Source organism: Pipistrellus hanaki (assembly GCF_964339955.1).
Source record: "Pipistrellus hanaki genome assembly, chromosome: 15".
Taxonomy (NCBI): Eukaryota; Metazoa; Chordata; class Mammalia; order Chiroptera; family Vespertilionidae; genus Pipistrellus; species Pipistrellus hanaki.
Window position 1 is genome coordinate 47883298 of NC_140517.1, and position 23674 is coordinate 47906971.

Consider the following 23674-nt stretch of genomic DNA (forward strand, 5'->3'; position numbering starts at 1 on the left):
CTCCCCTGAAGACGCTAGAGGACCCTGAGTATACTTGGTGTGATCTTGAGCTATAAACCCTTTAGTCCAGTTCTAGAGTCAACTGAGAAACACCTGAACCGGGCATTGAAGCGGGGAAACTACATTACCCACAAGGCCATGCATGGAATGCCACCAGGCTCAGCCAATTGGGGCTCAGAGGAGGCATTTCCGTTTGGCCGCTTCTGTGGGGCGGGACCCAGTCGTCTTGGCGGTTTCAGTCTCGTGACGGGTCAGGAGTGGAGACCGGTGTTCCCGCCGCACAGCCCATGGACGGAGCCTCCCGTGGTGCTCAGCGCTCACACGTGGGGTTGGAGCTCGGAGTCACCGCCCGGACCCCCGCCAGGGCCGGGACAGGCCCCGCCATTCCTGCAGGGGCTTCTGCTCCGGCCCCTCTGGGACTACGAGCGCGATGGCGGAGCCGGTGCTGAGTCGCGGGGCTGAGGTGAGTTCCTGTCCCCCGGGCCCTCCGCCTCCTCACCCCGCACCCCACAGCCCGGTGCGGGCCTGTCCCTCCTGCAGCTCCGTCCGCGGGGAGGACCGTGAGGAAGGCGGAGGGGAGGGAGGAGGCCGTGGCTTCTGAGGACACAGCCAGTGCGGGGCGGAGAGGACAGGGGTGCCCGGCCTCTGAGGTTCCCCTGAGGGTGTGGCTGTGAGGATTGGCGGGCAGATCAGAGGCTGCAGGGAGGACTCACAGCCTCATGGGGGCTTTCCCGGCTGTGGGGTCCCTCAGGGGCCTGGGGTGGTCCTGGACCCGCTGGAAGACAGGCTTCTCCACATGCCATGTGCCAAGTCCCAGGGGGAGTCCAGCGAGACCCAGGGGCATTGGAGCAGGAAGGGGGCAGAGCTGAGGGAGTGAACCTGGGGATTGAAAATTGGAAGAGGTTGTTAACTTAAAAAACAAACAAACAAACAAAAAAAACCCACATTTAATCTTTTAAGGAATTTTTGTGAGTTTATTTGAGCCAAACTGTCGACATATGTCGGGAAGCAGAACCTCAGTGGAGATGAGGCTCCCTAGAATGGCGGTTTATATTTGTATTTATACATTGCAATCAAAGGAGGCACATAGGTGGGTTAAATGAAATAAATTGGTAATAGATTTAGGAGGTGGGGTAAAAGTAAAGAGGTAGGAAAGCCCAAGGATTGGGTTAAAAGTAAAATGATGGACACATACTTAGGTGGGTGTGGAAACAACATAACAATGAAGGAATTTGTGGTATTTATCCTGTAGCGCATCACATTTGGTTGTGCCCCAGGGGCTCCAGAAAAAGAGAAGGTACAAGTTACCCAGACATTTCAAGGGTATGTTATCTTAGATGCAAAAATACAGATAGGCTCAGTTAAGGAAAAGCTTGACCTTGGCAATGAAGATACCGGCATAGGATGTAATTGCCCACCATCACTGTCTTTAGTTAAAGTTTAACGTCAGACCATCCTTTGGTTCCATTAGGTCTCTGAGTTTGCAAAACTGCCATGCAGGCCTCCCCTGAGCTTGTCAAGTCAGCATGTGGCCCCTTTTGTCCACAAGGTTAAAGATTACCCTGCAGTGTGCACGTCTGGAGGAAGTGCGAGCTGATTGTTCCCTGGACCTGGTGTGAGGACTTACATGTGAAGCAGAAACTCACTCTTGGCTTTGTCTTGGAGGCATGGTCTAGGAGGCTGCACTAGAATTGCTTGGCAGGAAGGCTAGGACCCTGCAGGCATTGCCCAGAGCTAAAGTCACATTGCTCTCTACCTTCCCCTCTCCCAGTCCTTCCCACCCAACCCAGCTGCTCTGCTGAGGGCAATCCCAGTGAGTAATGGGATTGTGATGAGAGAGCAGTCTGCCCTGGCATTAGGGTGTGGTTTGTCCTGGAGGAGGTTGAGGGTGGGGAATGATTGTCAGGAGAATTACTGGTTCTCAGAGATAACTCTGGTGTCAATTGTCTCCATTCTGACAGGTTGGAGTGACCTTGGAGGACATTGCCCTGTACTTCTCCAGGAAAGAATGGCGCCTCCTTGATGAGGGTCAGAGACAGCTGTACCTGAATGTGATGCTGGAGACCTTTGAACTTGTATCTTCCCTGGGTAAGACCCTCACTTTCAAAATGACCTGGACTTGGCTTTGGGATTTCCCAGGCCCCATCCCCCAGGATGTGCTGTATCCTCCCTTGTAGACTGTGGTTCTGCTTGATTTTCCAGTTTCCTGGGTGGTTGCTGTTCTTTGGAGGTTTGCTCTGCATCTATTGCTACTTTCTATTGCTGAAGCTCTAATTCACAGGGAAGGGCTTGAGGTTGATAGTGTTGCATGAAGCATGAGGGATTCTACTTTTTTTTTTCAGGGAGGAAAGCATTTTCTGTGTTCCTGTTGGTCATTTGTACCTATTTTTGTGAAGAAATGTTTCTACATCCTTATCCTGGTTAATATCAATTTTTTTGTGAAACGTTCTTTTCACTACCTTGTATATTTTATATATTAAATGCTTATAACATACAGGTACACATGTTGTTGCATGTGCTTAATTCTGCTTCTCAGATATTCCTCCCTCACACCTGCTTTTCTACAAAGTCCATGTATTTGCAAAGTTGGGTTCTGCAAGTCTAGTGCCACCATGTTTGAATCATGGACCCTTTGGTACGCATGATGATGCTCCAATAAACTAAGCCATACGTGCAAAGGCATTCAGTGTTTTATAAACACTAAATTTTCCAGTACTGTTTGAAGAAGAGGCCACTAGGGGTAATGATAGCAAAATCACAGTGGCTTGTGGAAGGATCTATGATCCATTTTTTTATTTTTTTATTGTAGGTATCTTTAAATATCTTTGTTTAACCAGTTGTTGTTGTTTTTTAACATGCCTTTTATACAATTCTTTTTAATATGTGTTCCGTTATCCTGTTCATTTTCATGGTACTCTTATTCTCATTTCCTGTGTGATGCTTTGGTCATGGATCGCTATTTACTTACACTGGGATGAGGGAAGATGCTCACATCGCTGATCCTGCCATCTTGCTGAGGTCACTCACATAGATCTCTTGTCTGTGATCTCATTTGTCCTTTGTAGATCTGCCATAATTTTGACCATCCAACTGTTCTGTTTTTCTTTGAAGATTTGCATCATTTATCTCATGCAATGACTCAAATGCATGTTAGGGGAAGAATCATTTGTGCATCACAGAAGAAGTACGACTTACTTCTGCACAGTTGTCTCACGGGCAGTCTTGCCTTGGTGAAGGGTCAATGGGGAGGAATTTTTGGCTACCCATTGTTATATTCATAGCTAGAAATCCAGTGCTTTCTTACAGTTACCCATTCCTCACCTAATTATGGTTCTTTGTGCTTATTGATATTTTGTCACTCAGTTTGTTTTTTTGTGTTGTTTTTTTTCTTCCAACTACTCAGTTTTAATAGCGATCATTTTTACTGGGATTCCTTGAAACCTTAACTTTGGACTTTTTACCTCTGTGTCTTTTACGAATCTCTCTTTACTACAAACCAACATTGGTCCATGCTTGCAGCACCTTGTAGTGCACACATGTTATTAAATTGATGTTGAATATCATGTGCCCTAATACAATTAATTTTTATGGCTTTGAGCAGCTATAAATTTTTCTACACAGACTCACATGGTCAGTATGAACGATCCTAAAGGAATCCATTTGTGCAGGAACAATGAGTAGCGCCTCCTTCTCTTTGTATCCCATCTTGTACTTCTGTCCTCCTCTTGGTGAGCTTTTCATAATCTGATTTTTTTTAATATATATTTTATTGATTTTTCACAGAGAGAAAGGTAGTGGGATAGAGAGCTAGAAACATCGATGAGAGAGAAACATCGACCAGCTGCCTCCTGTACACCTCCGACTGGGGATGTGGCCGCAACCAATGTACATGCCCTTGACCAGAATCGAACTTGGGACCTTTTAGTCCACAGACCGACGCTCTATCCACTGAGCCAAACCGGTTTCAGCATCTACTGATTTTTGGGGCCACATTATTTAGAACAGCAATTTCCTCAGAGTACACCTTACTTGTCTTAACAATTTTTCTTTGGAATCAGGCCTACTCACGACAGAAACATTTGTGGTGAAGATACTCTGTTTTCATAAGGTCAACATGTACTCACCTTTCTTTCCTCTTGTTCAGGTTGCTGCTGTGGAGCAGAGAATGTGGAGGCACCAAGAAAACAGAAGGATTCAGTAAGAGAATCACAGGGAAGGAATTCCAAGGTAACCTTGTCTTCCCAGAAGAGCCACCCCTGTCAGAGCTGTGGTCTTGCCTTGGGAAACATTTTCCATGTGATGGAGCTTCAGGGAACACATCACGGACAGATACTGTTGAGGTGCGGGGCATGTGCAGAATGGTTTTACTTTCCTGTAAAAGTTGACCTTCAGCATGTCAGAGAGAATACTTTCATTAGAGTTGTGGATAGGATCTCATGTGCAAACAGTTGCAATTTCAATATGTTCCAGAATCGTTTCACATGTGGGGAGGTTGAGCAGGGTGTCCTTACTGAATCAGGACATAGCCACCTAAAGGCTACACTCAACAGGGACAGTGCAAATGCTATTTCAAAACAGGAGATGACTTTTCAAAAGAAAAAAAATTATTACACCAAAGAAGATAACAGCCACCTTTGTAGTCATCAGAGAGTTCACAGTGGAGAAAAGCCTTATAAATGCAGTGACTGTGAGAAAGCTTTTACCACTAGCACTCACCTTCATAGGCATCAGAAAGTTCGCAGTGGAGAAAAGCCTTATAAATGCAGTGCATGTGGTAAGTCTTTTGCAAGGAGCATTTATCTTAAATATCATCAGAGAGTTCACACAGGAGAAAAGCCTTATAAATGCAGTGACTGTGAGAAAGCTTTTACCACTAGCACTTACCTTCATAGGCATCAGAGAGTTCACACAGGAGAAAAGCCTTATAAATGCAGTGCATGTGGTAAGTCTTTTGCAACAAGCATTCTTCTTCAATATCATCAGAGAATTCACACAGGAGAAAAGCCTTACAAATGCAGTGAATGTGGGAAGTCTTTTATAAGGAGCATTTATCTTAAATATCATCAGAGAGTTCACACAGGAGAAAAGCCTTATAAATGCAGTGACTGTGAGAAAGCTTTTACCACTAGCACTTACCTTCATAGGCATCAGAGAATTCACACTAGAGAAAAGCCTTATCAATGCAGAGAATGTGAGAAGAGTTTTACAGGAACCATTGATCTCCAGCATCATCAGAGAGTTCACACAGGAGAAAAGCCTTATAAATGCAGTGACTGTGAGAAAGCTTTTACCACTAGCACTTACCTTCATAGGCATCAGAGAATTCACACTAGAGAAAAGCCTTATCAATGCAGAGAATGTGAGAAGAGTTTTACAGGAACCATTGATCTCCAGCGTCATCAGAGAGTTCACACAGGAGAAAAGCCTTATAAATGCAGCGAGTGTGGAAAATGTTTTAAAACTAACACCAACCTTTGTAGCCATCAGATTGTTCACAGTGGAGAAAAGCCTTTTAAATGCAGTGAATGCGGAAAATGTTTTAAAAGTAACAGCCACCTTTGTAGTCATCAGAGAGTACACAGTGGAGAAAAGCCTTATAAATGCAGTGATTGTGAGAAAGCTTTCACCACTAGCACGCACCTTCATAAGCATCAGAGAGTTCACACAGGAGAAAAGCCTTATAAATGCAGTGCATGTGGTAAGTCTTTTGCAAGGAGCATTTATCTTAAATATCATCAGAGAGTTCACACAGGAGAAAAGCCTAATAAATGTAGAGAATGTGGAAAATGTTTTAGAACTAATTCTGACCTTCATAAACATCAGAGAATTCACACTGGAGAAAAGCCCTATCAATGCAGTGAATGTGGTAAGTCTTTTGCAAGGAGCATTTATCTTAAATATCATCAGAGAGTTCACAGTGGAGAAAAGCCTTATAAATGCAGTGAATGTGGAAAATGTTTTAACACTAACAGCAACCTTCGAAGTCATCAGAGAGTTCACAGTGGAGAAAAGCCTTATAAATGCAGTGACTGTGAGAAAGCTTTTACCACTAGCACTCACCTTCATAGGCATCAGAGAGTTCACACAGGAGAAAAAGCCTTATAAATGCAGTGAATGTGGAAAATGTTTTACAACTAATTCTCACCTTCTTAAACATCAGAGAATTCACACTGGAGAAAAGCCTTATAACTGCAGTGTGTGTGTGTGTTATGTTTTAAAAGTAGGAATGGTCTTCGATATCATCAGAGAGTTCACAGTGGAGAAAGCTGTTAAGAGTACAAATAAGGTGAGGTATCTCTCAACTTAATTTGCAAATTTGCTTTACACAAAAAAGTCCAATTGTGAAAAAATTGTTATATGTATAGGAAATGTAGTTTCTTCATTAGGACTTAACAGTTGTACAATATAAGAAAATATGTGAAGTCACATGCTGGATTATATCTCATATATTTAATCACCTACATTATGCAACTTCCCCCAAATGTTTTTGTTATTGTGTTTGTCAGTATTTATGTTGGAACCATATGTATCAATGTTGTACTTTCCAACAGAGAGAGATGTCTTGTCTGCTGTATGTAGTTGCATATTTCTGTTGCTGAAGGTATTTCAACTGAACCTCTTATAAGGTACCTTCAGATGGCCTCATCACCATCCTCATGTGCCCAGGGAAGCTACCTATGTTGTCTAATTTGATGAAGAAAAGTAGGAATACCTGAGCCCTTAATTCTTCCTTGTTTCCTTATCTAAAATAGCCATATAGGAATGAATGCTGTTGGCTGCAGTGACTATGATGTGGCAGAACTGCCATGTTCACGGACACACTTTCCATAGATACTAATGATGATTTTATTGAGGGCCTAAGGCATGAATGGTGGAACTGCCAGTCTCATCTCTTTCTTTGCAAAATAATGAAGGCTTTTTCCTGGATTAAGTGTTGTGTTGACTTTATGGTTAGTTTACAAGGAGATCTCGGCTCTCCAAGCACAATGATATGAAAAACTTTTATGGTGTCTCAAACATTTTTTCCCTTGGGGTGAAGGCTATGGTATAGAAATTAGCTCAGTAGTTTTTTGTCAAATTTACCTTGCTGCCCATAAATTCCCAGGGAGTCTCTAATCCTCATGTGAAGATGAGTGCTTTGAGACACAGATCACCCCAAAGGCGGGGTAGCTATGGCAACCTGAAGAATTTCTGTGAGCAGCATGAATTGTTTTCTTGTTTTGAGGGAATACTAACATATTTGAAGGGAAGCTTCTGCCCAAGTGTTGCAGAGGGCCATGTGCCCCAATGCCTTCAATTCCATGGGTGATGGTCACTGGTTGGAGGACCATAGCAGTGAGGGGAAACCCTTTCACTGTAGAAACACTGACCCAGTTCTTGTTGGATGAAACTGTAGCCCAGTAGATGGAATGGTCCTCATCTAAACCTACACCCAGAAATTTTTTTGATGAAAAGACTACAGGAGCTGTGTGTATACACATGAGGGACTGCAGGGTTGTGTATCTTTTGTAGAGCAGTCATTGTCATTGATTATAACCAAGTGGTTTTGTGGCTTTCTGTATCCTCTGAGATGTTTCCATCTGAGCCCTTGGTGCTCTGGCAGCAAAACTAAGAGGAAAAGAAAGGGTGTCTTTAGACCTGAGATATAGCTTTTTGTGACCCAGTAAGCATTCCAGTGTGTTTGGGTGAAAGTTCTTCATTGTTTGTTACATTTTCTATCACTGAGATGAGATCCTCAGCCAGAGGGTATAAGTATGTGAATTGAATATAGAGTTGCCAAAACTATTCCAAAATAGATGGAAGTATATTTCTTTTATCTTGAACCATTATTTTAACAGTTGTAATGAGTAAATTGTATGTGCTAAGTGTAGTGTTTCATAAATCTTGATATGTGCATGAAACTGAGACCTTCATGACACTCAATATTGATCATATATTTGACTATGTAATTGCTTCATGACCTCGTTTAACCTGTTTGTTGTTCTTCACAGCTTTTCTAGTATTGATAACTGTGTATTTGCTTTCCATTTCAATAAAGATCTCGGCTTTTTCCAAGTATTTTCCTGCTTTATTATTTCATAAATTCTTGGAGATTTTGAAAAGATATATTAGTAACTTATTTTTCTTTTTATAGACATTCTTATTGTTGATGTTGTTAAACCACACCCTAGGATATTTCCATTGATTTTTAGGGAGAGTGGAAGAGCGAGGGAAAGAAAGATAGAAACATTGATGTAAAGGGGAAAAAAAATGATTGGTTGCCCCCTGCATCAGCTGTGATGATGGCCCAGGATGGGAAGGAATTTTGAACCTAGGTACATGCCTTTGACTGGAATCCATCCAGGGAACCTTTGGTCTGCAGACCTTTGAAATATGACCTTGGTATCTTAATGAGAATTGCAATTAATCTATAGATTACTTTGGATACTATGGACATTTAGCGATGTTAATTCCACCAATCCATGAACACAGAATATTTTTCCATTTGGTTATATATTCTTCAAAACCTTTTTTCAACGTCTTGTAGTACAGGTCTTTTACCTTCTAAGTTAAGTTTATTTTTAGGTATCCTGAAATTTTTGTTGCAATGGTAGATAGTATTGTTTGTTTGTTTATCTTTTTATAAAATAAAAAAAAATCAACCATTTCTTTAAAAAAAAAATTTTTTTTTAATTTTTAAATATATTTTATTGATTTTTTACAGAGAGGAAGTGAGAGGGAGAGAAAGTTAAAAATATCAATGAGAGGAAATAATTGATCAGCTGCCTCCTGCACGCCCCCTCCTGGGGATGGGCCCGCAAACAAGGTACATGCCCTTGACTAGAATCGAACCCTGGACTTTTCAATCCACAGGCCGATGCCCTATCCACTGAGCCAGACCGGCTTTGGCTGTTTATCTTTTTTTATTTTTTTATTTTTAATTTTTATTGATTTTCCACAGAGAGGAAGAGAGAGCAATAAAGAGCAAGAAATGTCGATGAGAGAGAAACATCGACCAGCTGCCTCCTGCACACCCCCCACTGGGAATGTGCCCGCAACCAAGGTACATGCCCTTGACAGAAATCGAACCTGGGACCCTTCAGTCCGCAGACCGACGCTCCCTCCACTGAGCCAAACCAGTTTCTGCTGTTTATCTTTTTATTAATTGATTATTGGTGTGTGAAAAAACCATAATTTCTTTGGTGTTAATTTAGTATTCTGCTGAATTCATTTATTATATTTAGTTTTTTTTTTTCTTTTATAGAGTCCTTAGGGTTTTCTCAATGCTGTTTCAACAGGTGGGATGATGTTTCATAGGAGAAACTATTATTACAACAGAAAAGAACATAAGAAAAACATTAGTTGTAACCACAATTTTATTCCGGAAAAGGATTTCCATGCAGGAAGTCAGTGTTTTGTGTACTCTTAATGTGGAAAAAATTTAACAAATTTTCTAGCTTTCATGAGAAATAGTCAGGTCATACTGGAGAAAGACCTTTTCAATGAAAGCTTTTAGCAATGGTAGCATCCTAGGTGATCAGCAAGCTTTGCATACTGGAGAAAGGCATTATGAGTGCAGTGAATGTGGCAAAGCTTATACCACGAGCAGTGCCCTCCATTATGATCAGAGAGTTTACACAGTGAAAGGCCTTCTGAGAACAATGAGTGTGGGAAATATTTTACCAGTAGCAGTAACCTTCATTGTCACCAGGGAATTCACACTGTAGAAAAGCCTTATAAATGTATTTAATGTGGAAACGCTAACACAGCAGCTCTAAAGTTCCTTATCAGAGAGTGCACACTGGAGAAATGCCTTATCACTGCAGTGAATGTGGAAAGTCTTTTATCACTAGCACTGCACTTCATTGTCACCAGAGTTCATACTGGCCCTATGAGTGCAGTGAATGTGGAAAAGCCTTTACAACTAACTCTCACCTACATAAGTGAGTGTGAGAAATCTTTTACCGCTAGCACTGAGCTTCGTAGTCATCAGAGAGTTCATACAGGAAAAAAGCCTTATAAGTGCAGTGAATGTGGGAAATCTTTTACAAGGTGCTCTGATATCCAATATCATCAGAGAGTTCTAACTGGAGAAAAAGCCTCATAAATTCAGTGCTTGTGGGAAATCTTTTCTCAGCAGTAGTCACCTTCATTGTCACCAGAGAATTCACACAGGAGAAAAGTCTTTTAAATGCAGTGAATGTTCAAAATCATTTACCAATAGCAATGTGCATCATTGTCATTAGACAGTTCTTACAGGAGAAAAGCCTTATAAATGCAGTGACTGTGGAACATCTTTTACCTGGAGCAGTGATCTTTGTCGTCATCACAGAGTTCACACAGGAGAAAATCCTCATAAATGTAGCGTATACCGAAAGTCTTTTACAAGTAGCACATGTCTCAAATATCATCAGAGAGTTCACACAGGAGGAAAGCCTTATCAATGCAGTGAATACATGAGTCTTTGGTTCTTACTTGCTCTCTCATGAATTGCCATAAGGGACTGATTCCTGTTGGACCCAGTACACATGATGTTGTAGAGTTACTGCTACAACAGTTCCTGCCATTTTCAGGAACACACTTTCCCTAGATGCCAGTGATGAATTTATTGAGTGCCTAAGTCATCAACTGCCAGTCTCAGGTCTCTTTCTTTGCAAAATAATGAAGGCCTTTTCCTAACTAACACTTGTTTAATTTTGGTGTTCTATTTACTGTGTGTGTTAGTCTGTAAGGAGATCTGGACTCTCTAAGTACGGTGATACAAAAAACTTTTATGTGGTCTCCAGTATTTTTGACGTTGAGGGAAGCCCATGGTGCAGAAATTAACTCATCAGTTTTTGCGAAAGTTACATTGTTTTGCATAATTTTCCTAGGAATCACTGTGCCTGCAGTCCTTATGTGGAGATGGATGCTTTGAGATCCAGAAGATGGAGCATACAGAAGGCAACTGATAAAATGATTCTCTCTCAGCATTAATTTTTTTTTTCTCTCTCTCTCTCCATCTCCTTTGATCTCCAGCTTCTCGCTGCAGAAACATCCCCAAACTGGACACTTCTCACTTCCGAAGCCCACGGCAACGATGTCTTTGGGTGCATTTTAATAATGAAATTTAGCTAATAAAATAGAAACATGTAAATTGACCATACCTCCGCTACACCCACCGGTCAATCAGGGAATATGCAAATTAACTAAGTTGTTGGCCGCTGGAGAGCTGGAACGAACAGGAGGCTTGGGTTGCCCCTGGTGATGGTAGAAGGAAAGCTTTCAGCCCAAGTTGGCTGGCCCTGGCCTCCACTCAATGTTATAAAGTTTCAATTATAGAAGATAAGTAAATCCCAGGTAACTGCTTCCAGCTGGCACTGGCCTCTGCTCAAGAAGGCACTGAAAAATAGAAAAGGAGGGGCTGGGGCCTTGGGTCATTGGGGTGTGATCAGGCCAGGATGGGCTGGCAGTTGTGGGTGATAAGGCTCGTGGGAGGATGGGCTGTTGGGGTGAAACAGACCAGTAGTTGGGCCAATTCGGGGCAAGTAGGCTGTAAGTACGGGTCAGTTGTAGGTGATCAGGATGTGGGGGGGTGCCGCGGGGCGGGGGAGGCGGGAAATTTAGAGTGAGCAGGCCAGCAAGGGGCAGTTGGGGCAGTCAGGCCAGTTGGGAGGGAAGATGGGAGCAAGCAGGCCAACAGAGGGCGCAGTTGGGGATGAGCTGGGTGGCACAGGGGCAGTTGCAGGTGACCAGGCTGTTAGTGGGAGGCATTTAGGGGTGAGCAGGCTGGGGCTGATGGGCAGTTGGGGGTTAGCAGGCCTGCAGGCAGAGTGGTTGGGGGCAATCAGGCAGGCATGCAGGCAGGAGAGTGGCTGGAGCCAGCAGTCCCAGATTGCAAGAGGAAGTCGAACTGCCAGTTTATGCCCTACCCCTATAAACTGGCAGTATGACATCCTTGGAGGGGTCCCAGATTAGACAGGGTGCAGACCAGGCTGGTTCTCAGAGAGATAGCTCTTGTCTAAAATCTGATATTTTTGGTTTACTGGAACCAGTTTGGCTCAGTGGACAGAGTGTCAGCCTGCGGACTGAAAGGTCCCAGGTTCGATTCCAGTCAAAGAGATGTACCTTGGTTGTGGGCACATCCCCGGTGGGGGGTGTGCAAGAGCCAGCTGATTGATGATTCTCTTTTATCGATGTTTCTAACTCTCTATCCCTCTTCCTCTCTGTAAAAAATCAGTAAAATATTTAAAATAAAATAAAATAAAAATAAAATCTGACAGGTTGATGTGACCTTTGAGGACATTGCCCTTTACTTTTCCATGGATGAATAGAGCCTCCTTGATGAGGTTAGAGACAGCTATACCTGAATGTGATGCTGGAGAATTTGGACTTCTATCTTCCCTGGGTATGATCCTCACTCTCTTCAGTGACTTGGACTTGGCTTTGCAATTTCACAGGCTCTATTTTCCAGGATGTGCTCTGCCCTCCCTTGTAGACTGTGGTTCTACTTGACTTTCCAGTTTTCTGACTCCTGGGGAGGGTTGATCTTTTTCCACTGCTCCCTTCTATTCCGGAAGTCCCAATACTCCCCACTGTACTACCTTCACAGGGAAGGACTTGTGGTTTTTAGTGTTGCAAGAAGCCTGAGGGATTCCACCTTGATCAGTGATGAAAGCATTTGCTATATTCCTATCAGTCATGTGTATATACTGTAAAAATATATTTTTTTCATTCATTTGTTATAGAGAGGAAGGGAGACAGAAACATCGATCAGAGAAATATCAATCAGCTGCCTCACGCACACTCCCCCAGCGGGGATGTGCCCACAACCAAGGTATATGCCCTTGACTGGAATCGAACTCGGGAGCTTTCAGTCTGCAGGCTGACACTCTATCCACTGAGCCAAACCAGTTTCGGATTTTTTTTTTCTCCAAATACTGTATGTACTGTTAGAAAAATTGTCTCTACATCCTGTCCTGTTTATTAAATATTTTTTGGTTAAAGATTCTTTTGAGTACCTTGTATATTTTACATATTAACTGCTTATTTCATACAGAACACATATTTTTCCATGTGGTTAATTTTGCTTCTCAGATACTGCTTGCCCAGGCTGGTTTTTCTATGAAGTCTGCCGGGGTTCTTTTCCCAGCCTTAAAAAAAGAGTTCAGCTGAAAACGGTTTGGCTCAGTGGTAGAGCGTTGGTCTGCGGACTGAAAGGTCCCAGGTTCGATTCCGGTCAAGGGCATGTACCTGGTTGCAGGCATATCCCTGGTGGGGGGTGTGCAGGAGGCAGCTGGTCGATGTTTCTCTCTCATCGACGTTTCTAGCTCTCTATCTCTCTCCTTTCCTCTCTGTAAAATATCAATAAAAATATATTTTTTTAAAAAAAGGGTTCAGCCGAAACAAGTTTGGCTCAGTGGACTGAGCATTGGCCTGCGGACTGAAAGGTGCCAGGTTCGATTCTGGTCAAGGGCATGTACCTTGGTTGTGGGCACATCCCCGGTATGGGGTGTGTATGAGGCAGCTGATTAATGTTTCTCTCTCATCAATGTTTCTAACTCTCTATCCCTCTCTCTTCCTCTCTGTAAAAAATCAATAAAATATATTTAAAAAAAAAAAAAAAAGTACAGCATTCTGGAGAAAGGGGCTGCGGTTCAGTATTCTATCAAAGAGTCCAAGGACGAAAGATAACTTTGAAAGGCCCTGGGGGTCAGAGGATCTTACCATGACCCAGGACCCATGCTTTTATTCAACACAGTTTGTCCTAAGGCAAGGTGGAGATAATACACTTTAAAGGATAGGGTATCAAAGGATATTGTGAGATTAGGGAAAAGGCTACAGATCTGTTCAGGTGTTTGGCCAACAGGATGCAGTAAAATGCCCTCAGCTATCTGCCAGTTAACAATCCTATTCAGGCCAAAACCGGTTTGGCTCAGTAGATAGAGCAGTCGGCCTGCAGGCTGAAGGGTCCCGGGTTCTATTCCTGTCAAGGGCATGTACCTTGGTTGCAGGAACATCCCCAGTGGGGAGTGTGCAAGACTCAGCTGATCGATGATTCCCTCTCATCGATGTTTCTAACTCTCTCCCTCTCTCTCCCTCTCTGTAAAAAAATCAATAAAATATTTTTTTAAAAAACACACAAAACAATCCTATTCAGGTTTGGGAGAAGTGCCATTTATCCTTTTCAAAGGTAAAGTACATATGTGACTCACCCTTGTTGAGATGCCCAAGCTACAGCAACCTTTTAGTGAAAGTCTTGTAATTATTCCATGCTGTAATTGATTCCCAGCAGAAGTGCATGTTTTTTGTTGTTGGTGGTGGTGGTTTTTATTTTTTAATAAATTTTTACAGAAAGGAAGAGAGAGGACCAGAGTCAGAAACATTCACTATTATTATTATCAAATTTAATTGCCATTCTTACTTCCATGCACCGCCGCTGCTTTCTTTCAGCTTCAGAATGTCAAAAAACTAAATTCATGATCCACAATGACAGACTGAAAAACACCTGTGTGATTGGCACCAGCGAGAGCTTTATATACATCACTCATGGGTGAGTCTGCTTAGCCTTTTATATATATAGAATAAATGTTCGAAATTAAATCTGGTGTCTGATGTAGCTCAACATTTTCCAGCCCAAATTCTCTTTCAGGTAATTGTTAGCAATACATAAGAAAACATCAACAAGAAGCATATTATTATTGTAGATCACACAGGCAGAACAAAGGGTAAAATATTTTTAAAAAATACATTTTATTGATTTTTTACAGAGAGGAAGGGAGAGAGAGATAGTTAGAAACATCGATGAGAGAGAAACATCAATCCGCTGCCTCCTGCACACCCCTTACTGGGGATGTGCAGGCAACCAAGGTACATGCCCTTGACCATAATGGAAACCAGCACCTTTCAGGCCACAGGCTGATGCTCTGTACACTAAGCCAAACCGGTTTTGGCTAGATACATCTTTAAATAGATATTACATAATTTTGTCATTCTACCTCACCGTTGTTTGTATTTTATGGAGGAATTTATGGGCAGCTATTTCCCAGAAATGCATTCGTTTTTGCACCTCCCCTGAAGGTGCTAGAGAGCATTTAGTATACCCGGTGTGTCCTTGGGCTATCAGCCCTTAAATCCAGTCCTAGATTCAACTGACAAATACAGGATCCTGGCCTTGGAGCGGAGAAACTACATTACCCAGAAGGGCACGCATCCGATGTTGCCAGACTGATCCAATGGGGGCCCGGAGAAGGCGTTTCCGTTTGGTCATTTCCGTAGGGCGGGACCGGAAGCCTCCGGGCCGGATTTTCCGTTCTTGGATTTCTGAGGCGATCAGTTTTTCCAAGTCTAAGCTCCTGTAGAGAAGGTGAACAGCGGTGTTCTACACCGCCCAACAACGGGGAGCCTCCCGCGGTGCTCACAGCTCACAGGCCCCGCCATTCCTGCAGCCACTTCCGCTCCCGCCGCCCTCGCCCCGCGCGGCCCACAGAGCGCGATGGCGGCGCCTGCGCTGAGGAGCTTCGCTGAGGTGAGTTCCTGTCCCCTGGGCTCTCACCGCCTCCTCACACAGAAGAACTCAGACTGAGGGGCATTTATACGTCCTGCAGCTCAGTCCCGCGTGGAGCACCGTGAGGAAGATGGAGGGACACAGGAGTATTGTAACTTCTTTTTTTTTTCTTTTCTTTAAATATTCGTTGCAATTCTCTGGGCAATCTTTTTTTTTTTTTTTTAAATATATTTTACTGATTTTGTACAGAGAGGAAGGGAGAGAGATAGTTAGAAACATTGATGATGATGAGAGAGTCATCGATCAGCTTCCTCTTGCACACCCCCTACTGGGGATATGCCCGCAACCAAGGTACATGCCCCTGACCGGAATCGAACCCGGGGCCTTTCAGTCCCCAAGCCGACCCTCTATCCATTGAGCGAAACCGGTCTCCGCGGAGTGTTGTAACTTCTAACGCCACAGCCAGTGCGGGGCAGAGAGGACAGGGGTGACTGGCATCTGAGGTTCCCCTGACGGTGTGGCTGTGAGGATTGACGGGCAGATCTGAGGCTCCAGGGAGGGCGTCACCGACTCAATAGTTTTTGTTTTGTTTTTCCGGGATGTGGGGTCCATCAGAGGCCAGAGGTAGTCCTGGATGCCACTGGTAGACAAGATCTCAGTGGAGGCCATTTGCCAATTTCATGGGGGGAGGCCAGCGAAATCCAGTGGCATTGGAGGAGGAAGGAGGCAGAGCTAAGGGAGTAAACCAGGGGACTGAAGATGGGAAGGGGATAAACATTACCCAGTGGTGTGCATATCTGGAGGAAGTGTGAGCTGATGGTCCCCCGGAACATAAAGGAGAAGCATAAACCCACGCTTGGCTTTGTCTGGGAGGCATGATCTAGTAGACTGCAGTGGTATTGCTTGGCCGGAAAACGGGCCCTGCAGTCATTGCCCAGAGCTTAAATGGCATTGCTCTCTTCCCTCCCCCAACCTTCCCACCCAACCCAGCTGCTCTGCTGAGGGCAATTCCGGTGAGTAATGGGACTGTATGAAAAAGCAGACTGCACTGGCATTAGGGCTGGTATTCACACTCATCAAGTGTCCTGGAGGAGTTAAGGATAGGGATGGTGTGTAAGGAGTAGGAGTGAATGTTCTCAGAGAGGCAGCCCAGATTTTAATTGTCTCTATTCTGACAGGTTGGTGCGACCTTTGAGGACATTGCCCTGTACTTCTCCAGGGAGGAATGGAGCCTCCTTGATGAGGGTCAGAGACAGCTGTATCTGAATGTGATGCTGGAGAACTTTGAACTTGTATCCTCGCTGGGTAAGACCCACACTTTACCAGTGACCTGGGCTTGGCTTTGGGATTTATTAGTCCCCATCTCCCAGAGTGTTCTCTGTCCTCCCATGTAGAAATATAACCAAGCAGGTGTGTACTGCCTGCTCAATAACATACTTTATATGGACTTAGACCAAAGAGGCCTCTTTGGAATTAGTGACATTAGTCTTTGGGTTATAGAAATGCTCGCCTGCACAGTGACTTGTATAGCTTGCTGTGTCCTTGCTTTTGGGACTGTGTATAGCAAATTAGCCTTCAACACTCTCATTAGGATTCCCAAGCTCAGATTGGCCTTGACCATCCCATGTCCTCTGGACAGGGCACCCACATTGACACTGGCTAAATATGTTTGGTAACCCACTCTGGTCATCTCTTTGTAATTCACCCCCCCCCCCCTTTTTTTTTTTTGTCTCTACTGAATTCTTTTTGTTTTAATTACACTCCCTTTTTTTTTTTTTAATCCTCATGGGTGTGTGTGTGTGTGTGTGTGTACATGTACCATGGTGTATTTCAGAAAGAGTGGAAAGGAAGGAGCAGGAAGAGAGTGGGGAACATTGATGGTTAACTCTCGCACTAACCAGATGGGGCAGGGAGCTAACCTCAGCCCAGGAATGTAACCTTGACAAGGAATCAAACCCTCAACCCTTCAGTATGGAGCCCAAACACTCCAACCATTGAGAAAAAGCGGTCAGGGTTTCATTGTACTCTTAACCCCTGTAGTTGTTTTTGTTCATGGCGAGATGCCTACTTGTTCTGACATCTTGCTGAAGTCACTCCCATAGATTTTTTTTCTGCATGATCTCTGTTGTGCTTTGTAGTTGTATAACAGTGCTCCCCATACATCTGTTTGGTGTTTTCTTTTAGATTTATATCATCTAATTCCCATGATCAACTCAGTTGGGATTCATGGGGAAGAATTATTTGTGCACCACAGAGAAACATGACTTTATGAAGAACAAAGTGCACCCAGAAGCGGTCTTGCCTTGGTGAAGTCTTATTGGGAAGGTTTTGACACCAGGGCTTTGTTAAAGTCATAACTAAGAACCCATTTCCAAAACTGTTTAGTTTCCATGACCCATTCCTCAAGTAATTTTGCTTCTCCTGTCTGATTGTTGACACTTTGCGTGCTCCTCAGGTGTAATAATGACCAATTCTACTCAGATTTCATGCCCTCAGATAACTTTAACCTCTCTAGACCTTGCCCCTCTACGTCTTTCACCTGTCCCTCTTTACTTCAAACCAACCTAGGTCCATGCCTGCAGAGCCTTGGTGTGCAGACGTATTATATTGACCTTAAACATCCTGTGCTTCAATACAATTGTGTTGTATGGCTTTCAGCAAATGTAAATTGTGCTACAGAGACACAGGTCCCCAGCATGAAAGGTCCTAAAACAAGCCATTGTGGAGTAACAATGAGTAAAGCCTGCTTGTCTTCTTTGTTTCCCAGACTAAGCTTTTGTTCCTGTTTTGGTGAGATTTTCACCATTGACTGACCTTGGAGGCCAGCTAATGTTTAACAGCTGTTTCTTAAGAGTTCAACTCACTTGTGTCAAAAATTATCCTATGGCCAAAACCAGTTTGGCTCAGTGGATAGAGCATTGGCCTGCGGACTGAAAGGTCCCGGGTTAGATTCTTTCAAGGGCATGTACCTTGGTTGCGGGCACATCCCCAGTGGGGGCTGTTCAAGAGGCAGCTGATGGATGATTCTCGCTCATCGATGTTTGAAACTCTCTATCCCTCTCTCTTCTCTGTAAAAAATCAATTATATATATATATATATATATATATATATATATATATATATATATATATATATATAAATCATCCTATGGAATCATGCCTAGTTATGACAGGGTAGCAGTTTTCGAAAAAATAATCTGATTTCATAACATCAACATGTATTTCACCAGCATTTCCCTTTGTTCAGGTTGCTGCTGTGGAACAGAGAATGTGGAGGTACCGACGGAACAGAACGATTCTGTAAGAGTGTCACAAGCAAGGAATCCCAAGGTAGCCTTGACTTTCCAGAAGAGCCACCCCTGTGAGAGTTGTGGACTAGTCTTGAGAAGAATTTTCCACTTGACTGAGCTGCAGGGAACACAACATGGACAGATACAGCTGAGGTGTGGGGCATGCGGAAAACAATTTTATTTCAGTGCCAAATTTCAGCAACAGCATGTGAGAGAGAACACTTTCATTAGGGGTGTGGAGAGGATGTCACTTGCAAAGATCTGCAATTTCAATGTGTCCCAGAATCACTTCACCTGTGGGGAGGTTGGGCAGGGCACACTTTTCTGGTCAGGACATCTCCTCCTAAAGGCTGATCAGATCATGGACAGGCCAAATGATATTTCCAAGGGTGGTTTGATGTTTCAAAGCAGAAAAGATTTTTACACCAGACAAAAATTTGAGGAAGATTCAGGCAACAGTAATCTTCATCATCATCAGGGACTTCAGACTGGAGAAAAGCCTTATAAATGTAGTGAATGTGGGACATCTTTTAGCCAGAGCACTGCCCTTCATTGTCATCAGAGAGTTCACACTGGAGAAAAGCCTTATAAATGTAGTGAATGTGGGAAATCTTTTAAGAGTAGCTGCGGCTTTCGTTATCATCAAAGTTTTCACACTGGAAATAAGCCTTATAAATGCAGTGAATGTGGAAAATCTTTTAGCCAGAGCACTGCCCTTCATTGTCATCAGAGAGTTCACACTGGAGAAAAGCCTTATAAATGTTGTGAATGTGGAAAATCTTTTACAAGTAGCAGTGGTCTCCATTATCATCAGAGAGTGCACTCTGGAGAAAGGCCTTATGAGTGCAGTGAATGTGGAAAATCTTTTATCACTCAGTTTGAACTTCATAATCATCACAGAGTTCACACAGGAGAAAAGCCTTTTGAATGCAGTTACTGTGGAAAATCTTTTTCACACAGGTCTGTCCTTCGTAGACATCAGAGAATTCATACAGGTGAAAAGCCTTATAAATGCAGTGAATGTGGGAAATCTTTCACCCAGAGCACTTTCCTTCATTGGCATCAGAGACTTCATACAGGAGAAAAGCCTTATGAATGCAGTGACTGTGGGAAATCTTTTACAAATAGGCCTGTTCTTCACAAACATCAGAGACTTCATACAGGTGAAAATCCTTATAAATGCAGTGAATGTGGAAAATCTTTTACCACTGACAGCTACCTTCGTAGTCATCAGAGCATTCACACTGGAGAAAAGCCTTATAAATGTAGTGAATGTGGAAAGTCTTTTAGACGTAGTGTTGGTCTCCGATATCATTATACAGTGCACACTGGAGAAAGGCCATATGAGTGCAATGAATGTAGAAAATCTTTTATCACTCAGTCTAAACTTCATAATCATCAGAGAGTGCACACAGGAGAAAAACCTTATGAATGCAGTGATTGTGGGAAATCTTTTACCACTAGCAGTCACTTTCGTCGTCATGAGAGAGTTCACACAGGAGAAAAGCCTTACAAATGCAATATGTGTGAGAAATCTTTTACCACTAGTACTCACCTTCACAGTCATCAGAGAGTTCATACAGCAGAAAAGACTTATAAGTGCAGTGAATGTGGGAAATCTTTTACACATAGGACTGGCCTTCGTAATCATCAGAGAGTTCATATATGAGAAAAGCCTTGTAAATGCAGTCTTTAAAGATGGATGCTTTGAGACATGCAGATCACTCAAAAGAGGGGGTAGCTGTGAGAACCTCAAGTATATCTGGAAGCAATGTGAATTTTTTTCTTGTTTTCAGGGGATACTGACAATTGAAGGGAACCTCCTGCCTAGGTTTTGCAGAGAGCCATTTGCCCTAAAGCCTTCAATGCCATGGGTGATGGTCACTGGTTGGAGGACCATTGCACTGAGAAGAAACTCATTCACTGCAGAAACACTGAGTTAATTTTTGTTTGCCCAGACTGCAACCTATTAGATGGAATGGTCCTCATCTAAACCTGCACCCAGAAATTTTTTTTAATGAAAGGACTACAGGAGCTGTTTGCATAAACATCAGAAGGACTCCAGGAATGTTTATCATCTGTGGAGCAGTCATTGTCATTGATTATAATCAAGAGGTTTTGTGGCTTCCTGTATCATGTGATATTTTCCCCATCAGAGCCATTAGTGCTCTGGCGGAAAAACAAAGAGAAAAAGAAAGCGTGTCTTTAGGCTGGTAATTGGTTTCTGTGACCCAATAAGAATTCCAGTTGGTTTGGGTGAAAGTTCTTCATTGATTGTTACATTGAATGTCACTGAGATGAGACTTGCTCAGAGGACATAAATATGTGAATTGAATATAGAGTTATCAAACCTATTCTAAAATAGGTGAAAGTATTTTTCTTTTACCTTGAACCATTCTTTTAACAGCTGTAATGAGTAAATTGCATTTATGTGTAGTGTTTGATAAATCTTGACATGAGCATGAAACAGAAACCATCATTACACTGAATAATGATTGATCGTATCTGTGACTGTGTAGTTGCTTCATGGCCTCATTTAATCTGTTTGCTGATCTTAATAAAGGAGTAGGCTTTTTCTAAGTATTTTTCAGCTTTAATTACTATTTTATAAATTGTTGGAGATTTTTAAAAGATACTGTATATTTGTAAATCATTTTTTAAAAATATATTTTATAGATACTTACAGAGAGGAAAGGAGAGGAATAGAGAGTTAGAATCATGAATGAGAGAGAAACAGTGGTCAGCTGCCTCCTGCACACACCCCCACCTGGGTTGTGCCTGCAACCAAGGTACATGCCCTTACCTAATCGAACGGGGGACCCTTCAATCCAAAGTCCAATGCTCTATCCACTGAGCAAAACCATTTTTGGCTCATCCTTTATTTTATTTTATTTTTTATAGATATTCTTTTTGTTTGTGTTAATCTTCACTCAAGGATATTTTTCCGTTGAATTTTTTGGAGAGTGGAAGAGAGAGGGAAAGACAGAGAAAAATATTGATGTGAAAGAAACACATTACTTGGTTGTCTCCTGCAACAGCTGTGACTATGGCCCAGGATGGGAAGGAGTCTTCAACCAAGATATCTGCCTTTGACTGGAATTGATCCCAGGAGCCTTTGGTCTGGAGGCCTATGCTCTATCCAGAGCCAAACTAGCTAGGGCTCTCGTGGATATTCATATCTTTGAATATATCACCATCATGTCCATTTTAATAAATATTTGGTTATTGTTAATGAAGCAGGTACAAACATTTCTGTATAATTCTTTTTTTTATATTTATTATTTTATTAAATATATATTTTGTTGATTTTTTACAGAGAGGAAGGGAAAGGGCTAGACAGAAACATCGATGAGAGAGAGACATTGATCAGCTGCCTCCTGCATATCCCCTCCTGGGGTTGTGCCTACAACCAAGGTACATGCCCTTGACCCCAATTGAACCTGGGACTGCTCATTCTTTTTTTTGTTTGTTTGTTTTTGTTTTGTTTTGTTTTAAATATATTTTATTGATTTTTTACAGAGAGGAAGGGAGAAAGATAGAGAGCTAGAAACATCGATGAGAGAGAACATCGACCAGCTGCCTCCTGCACACCCCCTACCAGGGATGTGCCCGCAACCAACGCACATGCCCTTGCCCGAATCGAACCTGGGACCCTTCAGTCCACAGACCGATGCTCTACCACTGAGCCAAACCAGCTTCGGCGGGACTGCTCATTCTATAGGCATATGCTCTATCCACTGAGCCAAACCAGTTAGGACTGTGTATAATTGTTTATATGGATATACATGTTGTTTACCTTTGTGAGTCAGACATCCCCTGAGGGCTCCCAGAGTGCAAGAAGGCACAGCCCAGGCTGAGAGATCCCTGAATGCATAAATTTTGTTCACTAAGCCTCTAGGTTTATACATGCAAACTAGGAAATCACGATTCCATTCGCAGGTAGGATGGCTGTGCCCTCCTAGATCTGAAGTGTGGAGCATACAGGAGATAGCTAATCAATGATTCTCTCTCAGCATTGATTTTTTTCTGTCTCCATCTTTTTTGAACTCTAGCCTCTCCCTGCAGAGACATTCCCATGCCAGACACTTCTCAATCCCGATGCCAAAAAGCACCATTGTCATTGGGTACATTTTAATTAGGTAACCTATCTTATAAAATAGAAACATGTAAATTGACCATACCTTCACTACACCCACCAGCCAATCAGAGTGAGTATGCAAATTAATCCAACTGATGTGTCCATGGCCATGGAGCTGGAGCAAGCAGGAGCCTTGGGTTGCCCCCAGCAATGTAGGAAGCAAAGCTTCCCGCCTGCCCTGGCAGGCCATGTTCTCTGATCTAGGCTACTAAGTAAGAAGATAAATCCAAATACTTGCTTCCAACAGGCCCTGGCCTTTGCTCAAGGAGGCACTGAAAAAAAGGAAAGAAGGAGGGTATGGAAGATTGGGTTGTCTGTGTGTGATCAGGCCAGGATTGGACAGCAGTTGTGTGTGCTCATGCTAGTGGGAAGCGGGACCTTTGATTTGCTTGACTTTTATATATATAGATTTTTGCTTAAGATTTCCAGAAAACCAATCTAACATTTGTTTCCTGCAATAAATATTAATATGTCAAGAAAACTGAACACTGGTCGTTTGTTGGTTTATAGAGACAATTTTCTTATTTCTTTTTTTAAAAATTTCTTTATTGATTAAGGTATCACATATTTGTCCTCATCCCCCCTGTTCCCATTCCAAACCCCTCCCTACGTATGCCTCCACCCCTCTGTTGTTCGTGACCACTGGTTAGACTCATATGGATGCACACAAATCTGGTTGATCTCTCCCCGTTATCCTCAACCTCCCCTACCTTCCCTCTGAAGTCCCACTGCCTGATCTATGCTTCCTTGTCTCATCTGTTCTTGTTCATCACTTTATGT

General features: G+C 42.8%; 3 protein-coding genes across 6 annotated transcripts in view; all 3 read left to right on the top strand.

Moving 5' to 3' along the window:
- Positions 1-8055, top strand: part of LOC311633355 (uncharacterized protein) — a 48152-nt gene extending 40097 nt beyond the window's left edge. Inside the window, exon 5 of the mRNA XM_084905953.1 lies at positions 6718-8055. The gene's annotated coding sequence lies outside the window, so the exon portion shown is untranslated. The remainder of the gene's footprint in view (positions 1-6717) is intronic.
- The window catches only part of LOC311633363 (uncharacterized protein), a 59261-nt gene extending 38200 nt beyond the window's left edge, over positions 1-21061 (top strand). Inside the window, exons 1-3 of one of the 3 annotated variants that reach the window (XM_084905966.1) lie at positions 234-463; positions 16645-16771; positions 18714-21061. In XM_084905966.1, coding sequence (XP_084762092.1) covers positions 431-463; positions 16645-16771; positions 18714-20425 — 1872 coding nt within the window. In that variant the 5' untranslated portion in view covers positions 234-430 and the 3' untranslated portion in view covers positions 20426-21061. Of the gene's footprint in view, positions 1-233; positions 464-15272; positions 15488-16644; positions 16772-18713 lie in introns of those variants that run through there. The other 2 variants (XM_084905965.1, XM_084905964.1) reach the window with 2 other exon arrangements.
- LOC311633357 (uncharacterized protein) overlaps positions 1-23674 on the top strand; it is a 64198-nt gene that overhangs the window by 28136 nt on the left and 12388 nt on the right. The window contains exons 2-3 of one of the 2 annotated variants that reach the window (XM_084905955.1): positions 1962-2088; positions 4145-6626. In XM_084905955.1, the coding sequence (XP_084762081.1) occupies positions 1962-2088; positions 4145-6105 (2088 nt within the window). In that variant the 3' untranslated portion in view covers positions 6106-6626. The remainder of the gene's footprint in view (positions 1-1961; positions 2089-4144; positions 6627-23674) is intronic. The other variant, XM_084905956.1, reaches the window with a different exon arrangement.